We start from the raw sequence: 7,445 nt of genomic DNA on the forward strand, positions 1-7,445 counted from the left end.
TTCAAGACATCCAGCACTTCCTCCTCCTCTGTAATCTGGACATTTTGCAAGATGTCACCATCTATTTCCCTACAGTTTATATCTTCCATATCCTTTTCCACAGTAAATACTGATGCAAAATATTCATTTAGTAACTCCCCCATTTTCTGTGGCTCCACACAAAGGCTGCCTTGCTGATCTTCGAGGGGCCCTATTCTCTCCCTAGTTACTCTTTTGTCCTTAATATATTTGTAAAACCTCTTTGGATTCTCCTTAATTCTATTTGCCAAAGCTATCTCATGTCCCCTTTTTGCCCTCCTGATCACCCTCTTAAGCATACTCCTACTTTCTTTATACTCTTCTAAGGATTCACTCGATCTATCCTGTCTGTACCTGACATATGTTTCCTTCTTTTTCTTAACCAAACCCTCAATTTCTTTAGTCATCCAGCATTCCTATAGCTATCAGCCTTCCCTTTCACCCTGACAGGAATATACTCTCTCTGGATTCTTGTTATCTCATTACTGAAGCCTTCCCATTTTCCAACCGTCCCTTTATCTGCGAACGTCTGCCTCCAATCAGCTTTTGAAAGTTCTTGCCTAATACCATCAAAATTGGCCTTTCTCCCATTTAGAACTTCAACTTTTAGATCTGGTCTATCTTTTTCCATCACTATGTTAAAATGAATAGAATTATGGTCGCTAGCCCCAAAGTACTCCCCCACTGACACCTCAGTCACTTGCCCTGCCTTATTTCCCAAGAGTAGGTCAAGTTTTGCACCTTCTCTAGTAGGTACATCTACATACTGAATCAGAAAATTGTCTTGTATGCACTTAAGAAATTCCTCTCCATCTAAACCTTTACCACTATAGCAGTCCCAGTCGATGTTTGGAAAGATAAAATCCCCTACCATAACCACCCTATTATTCTTACAGATAGCTGAGATATCCTTACAAGTTTGTTTCTCAATTTCCACCTGACTATTGGGGGGGTCTATAATACAATCCCAATAAGGTGACCATCCCTTTCTTATTTCTCAGTTCCACCCAAATAACTTCCCTGGATGTACTTCTGGAAATATCCTCCCTCAGCACAGCTGTAATGCTATCCCTTATCAAAAGTGCCACTCCCCCTCCTCTCACTGTTTGACTCACTTCGTTTCTCAGCTGTACCCATCTAAGATCGATCTCTTTCCCTGGGTCGTCCTCCTCTCTCCCCCCCCCCCCCCCCCACTTACTAGTTTAAACCCTCCCAAGCATTTCTAGCAAATTTCCCTGCCAGTACTTTAGTCCCCTTCACATATTTTTTAAATAAATGTTAGAACAAACCTTAATGACTCTCAGCTATCTATCTAATATGAGGGATCTACTACCGTGAAAAATTTTGAAGTCCTTCTGCTCTATGACTTAATTTCTTTTTTTCTCATGTTTGATTCTGAAAGCCCTTTTAACTTGGTGTCCATAATTTACCTTCAGGAGTAAATTCTAATTTGTATTCTAAATTTGCATTAGTATGGAAAATGTCCTTTGAGCAATCAGAACTTTCCATTTCCATGGAACATCAGTGTTGAATATGAATGTATGAATTGAGCCAAATTGTGGTAATGTCACTGGAATAGCATTCCAGGACACCAGCCATTCATTTTCCATAGACGTGAGTTTGAATTCTAACATGACAAGTGATGAAATTCAAATTCAGTAACTATCTGAATTAAAAGCCAGCATGATGGAAACTAGAATGCTGTCAATTGTAATAAAAATCCATTTGGTTCATTTAAGTCCTTCAAAAGAAGGAAAACATGTCCCTGTCTGGTTTGGCCTACATGTAACTCCGGACCACAGGAGTGTAGTTGTCTTGTAACTACCCTTGGAAAAGGCCTAGTAAGCCATTTGGTTCCAAGGCATATAGGGATGGCCATAAGGGTTGGCCCTGCTATCGATGCTCTCATGTGTAAATTAAATTTTTAAAAAGTTCCTGTTAGAATGAAAAATATTATTAGATGGTCCTCACGATTATTGGTCTTGCTTGCGAATGGATGAAAGTACATTTTCTTAGTGATATAGTGTTTCTTTATGTTAAATCTTCCTTCCCCAGATCTTTAACAACACTAGGCCTAGTAATTTCTGCTTTGGCAGATCAGGCTGCTGGTAAAAACAAGAACAAGTTCGTTCCTTACAGAGACTCTGTACTGACTTGGCTACTCAAGGTAAATTGTTACTTTACACCTGGTTTACGATTTTTCAAAGTTAAGACCTCCAGCCTTTGTTTTGTCAGATGTCTGTCTGTACTTCTGTATCCTGTGAAAGCAGAGCAGAGGCTAAGTGATTAGGTGAGAGAAGGAGAAGTTGGTATCTTAAAAACTGACTGATTTTATTGAAAGCTACCTATCTGTTCTTGTTCCCAAGAGTGGTATATTGTATGAGGAGAAAATAGAAACATTTTTCTTCCAGTGGAGAGGTGATATAACAGACACAGTCACAAGATTTGTATTGAAACTTGTTTACAGTCAGCTTTGCCTTTTGTAAACTTTGAATGTGGACTGCTGTCATGTGTACAGCTCTGGTTCAATAGAACAGTGTTTAGTGTTCTTTATCTTGTTATGTAAATATACCACACCCAGTAATTCTCTTTTCTAGACCTGTTTTATGCCTAATTGGCTGATTCGAGCCATGAGGCTTCATGTGGCTGAACACCATCCTGTGGTGTCTGCTATGAAGTGGACATCTGATCATAGAATCAAGTTCTGACAACCTGCTATCCCCAGATTGCGTACCCTGCTTCTTTAGAGTTTCTAGAATACTATTTGGTTACTGGTGACTTGGATGTGGTGCTGGGTTCATAGTACTTCACCCCACACCCAGACTTTGGAAGAGTAGAAAGAATGTGGTGATGAAGATTAGATGATTATGAAGGGCTGTACATCTATTCAACTATTTGAGAGTCAGTTTTGTTAATTACTTCGCTCTGCTTCTTTCAGATGTGGAAAGTAGTTTAGCTAGCTCTTACTGACCTGCACCAAAGGTGGATTCAAAGTTTGCAGTCTGAAGCACCAGTTGAATTCTTTCAGCTAACACTTTCTGTTTCTGGTTATGTTTGCCTGTTGTTTGAGGGCAACCAGAAGAAGAAAGATGACTTCGTAATAAGGAGCTGATGTTTTTATTGCTGCTGCTGCTGTTGTCCTTTCTGGCATAGATATCTGAACGGGTCTAAATTCCGTCCTCCTCAGCCAATAAGGCTGGGTGGAACTAGGTGAGATTTGTTTGGCATGATGAGTAAGAAAGTAGGGGTATATATATGTTTTTCTTGATCTAACCTTCCTCTGTTTCTCCACGATGAAGCAAGCATAGATAATAGGAGCAGAAATCGGCCAGTCAGCCCTTTGAGCCTGCTTTGCCATTCAATTTGGTCATGGTTGATCATCCAGCTCAATACCCTGGTCCAGCTTTCACTCATACCCTTTGATCCGTTTACCTCTGAGTTTTGTCTAACTCCTTTGTGTTTTGGCCTCAACCATTGCATAGAATTCCCAAGCCTCATGAAAATAATGATGCATTAATTGTATCTAACTCTTAGCACCACTGCTGCAGTGGCAACCACAGAGCAATCTGCAAGCAGTCCTTTTCTCCAAGTATTGTATCTCAGGTTAGTTCTCATTGTCATCTGATTAATATTCATTAAATAAATATATTTGTAAACAAGGAAATGGATGAATTCTATCCTTCATTGCTGGCACCATGCACTTTGACTTCTCATTGGTCAAGTGTTTGGCTGAAACCCAGGTTAGGATGAAAGTAATCTTTATACTCCTGATTATCAGGTGCTGTCTGAAAACCGGTTTGGTCAGTCTAATCTTGCAGCTTCTTTTGGAATGGAGCATAGATATGTAAAATAGCCCATAATACTTGAAGGCGCTGAGTAGTAGTGGATGTGATTATTTCAGCATTGATTCTTCCTAGTACTTTAGCAAGAAATCTTTCCTTGTGTGAGCTTTGATAGATTGTATTGGTGGTGTTTTGACCATTGAGAAGGAGAAACGTGAATATGGTAGAATTTAATCCTGCTATCACCCTATGTGTATGCATTCTCTTTTTTGTACACTATATTAAAATAATGATTAGCAATGGGATATTGGTACTTAACTGTTTGATCATTGACCCACCATGAACGTCAGTATAGCTCCTGCCTCTGAACCAGAAATTCTGGATACAAGTCCTAATCTCGGACGTGTTTTCCATGAAAGATGTGTTCAGATCTGTACTCCATTTGGGACACTTATAATTGAGATTATGTACATATTCAGATATAGATAGTTCAGATATTTAGTCCAAATCATTGCTTTTTTTTTAAACATAAACGCAGGATAGTCTTGGTGGAAATAGCAAAACAGCAATGATCGCAACAGTGAGCCCGGCAGCAGACAATTATGATGAAACCCTGTCAACACTGAGGTATGCAGACAGAGCCAAAAACATAATTAATCATGCTGTGGTGAACGAGGATCCCAATGCCCGAATCATCCGTGAACTCCGTGAAGAAGTAGATAAACTGCGTGAGCAGCTGTCCAGAGCAGAGGTATGATGTGATGGGAGTTTCTGATTTTAAACCAAATGTTATTAAATCCGTTATAAATAGATTAGTAGAGTGCATGTTTAACCTGAAGGAAGGAATAGACTTAAATAATTCAGTCAATATTAGGCACAATTTTAAATGGCTCATGGCATTAAGTATTACATATATAAAATTCTAATGTTATAATGCTAAGAAAAGTTCTTAAAATGAAGAATGCAAATGCTGGAGATCTGAAACAATAATAGAAATTGGTGGAGAAACTCAGCAGGCTGGCAGCAAATTTTGGAAGAAAGCAGAATTAATGATTCGAGTCTGGTGACTCTTCATCAGAACAGAGTTTAACTCTGCTTTCTTCCAGATGCTGCCAGACCAGCTGAGTTTCTCCAGCCACCTGTGTTTTTGTTTTTAAAAAAAAATCCTAATCACTCAGTTAATAAATGCACTGATAGCTGTTATGTTGTTATGTTAGATTGGAAGGTCCAGGTTCAGATTCTAGTTAATATTCAATTGAAAGGCTGTTTCCGTCTACGAATTTCTGAGACAAATACGAAAGTTGGAAAAGAGGAGCATGCAGAGCCACAGTGACCCCTGCTGGAGAATGCAGATTTGTTCATTTTTAAAAATCACATGACACCAGGTAAAAGTCCAACAGGTTTATTTGAAGGCACTAGCTTTCAAAGTGCTGCTTCAGGTGGTTGGCACAATTTGGTGTTATGTGTTTGTCCATCCCAATCCAACAGCAGCTCCTCCAAATCTTGTTCATTTTTGATAGATTCATAGAAGCAAATAGCACACAAAGGAGCCACCTGGTCTAACACGTTTGTGCCCCCTCATCATGCTTCATTCCATGCACTTTGTCCATTCTCCACTAATCAACTACCTGGCTAACTCACTTTATTTGTGGAATTCTTCCAAAATAGTTTCATGTGAAGGATTGAACAATTGAGTAAAAGCACTTCTCTTTTTACTGCTGTCTCTAATCTTTCACCGATGAAGTTGAAGCTATACCTTCTTTATCATTAACAATTCCTCAATGTTTAGTTTTTCCTTTATTCTATCAAAATCTCTCTTCACCTTGATAACCTCTATGTTCTAAGGAGAAACATTTCTAATTTTTTTCAACCTTCCCTCATAATTCAAAGTCCTTGTCCCTGGTAAGGCCCTCTCTGCCTCTTCTCAGGCCAATCCATCTTTCCTGAAGTATGGTGTTCAGAATTGTCCACAGTACTCCCACCTAAAGTGTAGCCAGTGAATTAGAGTCATAGAGATGTACAGACCCTTTGGTCCAACTCATCCATACTGACCAGATATCTTAAATTAATCTGGTCCCATTTGCTAGCACCTGGAATCGAATCGAACCTGGGACTGTGAGGCAACAGTGCTAACCACTGAGCTCGCCCTTTTTTAAAGGGTAGATTAGATGATATTCCCTACAGTGTGGAGACAGGCCCTTTGGTTCAACCAGTCCACAGCAACCCTCCGAAGAGTAACTCACCCAGATCCATTCCCCTCTGACTAATGGACCTAACACTATGCCCCTATCCCCCTCAACTCTGTCCATTCATGTACCCATCCAGATACATTTTAAATGTTGTAATTGTACCAGCATCTATCATTTCCTCTGGCAGCTCATTGCATACATGCACTACCTTCTGATAAAGATTCCACTTAGGTCCCTTTTAATACCTTTTTCTTCTCAGCATAAACTTATTCCACCTCTCTAGGTAGTTGTGGGAGTCGGTCGGTTTATAGTAAATGTCCGTGTTGAGTCGGTCGCCCGAGATAGAAATGGAGAGGTCTAGGAAGGGGAGGGAGGTGTTAGTAAAGTGGATGAACTGTTCAACCTCCTCGTGGGAGCACGAGGTAGCGCCGATACAGTCATCGATGTAGCGGAGGAAAAGGTGGGGGGTGGTGCCAGTGTAGCTGCGGAAGATGGACTGTTCCACATATCCGACGAAGAGGCAAGCATAGCTGGGGCCCGTGCGGGTGCCCATGGCTACTCCTTTGGTTTGGAGGAAGTGGGAGGATTGGAAAGAGAAGTTGTTCAGAGTGAGGACCCGTTCAGTCAGTCAAGGAGGGTGTCAGTGGAAGGGTACTGGTTGGGTTGGTGGGAAAGGAAGAAACGGAGGGCTTTGAGGCCTTCGTGATGGGGGATGGAGGTGTATAGGGACTGGATGTCCATGGTAAAGACAAGGCGTTGGGGGCTGGGGAAGCGAAAATCATGGAGGAGGTGGAGGGCGTGGGTGGTGTCCCGAACGTAGGTGGGGAGTTCTTGGACTAAGGGAGACAGGACCGTGTTGAGGTATACAGAGATGAGTTTGGTGGGGCAGGAGCAGGCTGAGATAATGGGTCGGCTGGGCAGGAGGTAGAAATGGGCGGTGCAGGGTTGTGGGACTATGAGGTTGGAGGCGGTGGATGGGCGATCCCCTGAGGGGATGAGGTTATGGATGGTCTGGGAGATGATGGTTTGGTGGTGGGAGGTGGGGTCCCACCTAGACTACACCTTCTCCCACCCTGCCCCCTGTAAAAACGCCACCCCATGTTCCCAATTCCTTCACCTCTGCCACATCTGCTCCCAGGAGGACCAATTCCAATACCGAACAACCCAGATGGCCGCCTTCAAAGACCGCAATTTCTCCTCAGACGTGATTGACGGTGCACTCCACCGCATCTCCTCCACTTCCTGCTCCTCTGCCCTTGAACCCCGCCCCTCCAATCGCCACCAGGACAGAACCCCACTGGTCCTCACCTACCACCCCACCAACCTCCAGATACATCGTATCATCCTTCGTCATTTCCGCTACCTCCAAACAGACCCCACCACCAAGAATATTTTTCCCTCCCATCCCCTATCAACGTTCCGGAAAGACCACTCGCTCCGTGACTCCCTCGTCAGG

General features: G+C 42.2%; 1 protein-coding gene across 8 annotated transcripts in view; it reads left to right on the forward strand.

Annotated features, from left to right (window-relative positions):
- Positions 1–7,445, forward strand: part of LOC122552613 (kinesin-like protein KIF13B) — a 166,761-nt gene that overhangs the window by 96,829 nt on the left and 62,487 nt on the right. For all 8 annotated transcript variants that reach the window (XM_043695370.1, XM_043695364.1, XM_043695366.1 and 5 more), the window contains 2 exons: positions 2,074–2,185; positions 4,339–4,551. In XM_043695370.1, the coding sequence (XP_043551305.1) occupies positions 2,074–2,185; positions 4,339–4,551 (325 nt within the window). The remainder of the gene's footprint in view (positions 1–2,073; positions 2,186–4,338; positions 4,552–7,445) is intronic.

The sequence above is a fragment of the Chiloscyllium plagiosum genome, chromosome 9 (assembly GCF_004010195.1).
Source record: "Chiloscyllium plagiosum isolate BGI_BamShark_2017 chromosome 9, ASM401019v2, whole genome shotgun sequence".
Taxonomy (NCBI): domain Eukaryota; kingdom Metazoa; phylum Chordata; class Chondrichthyes; order Orectolobiformes; family Hemiscylliidae; genus Chiloscyllium; species Chiloscyllium plagiosum.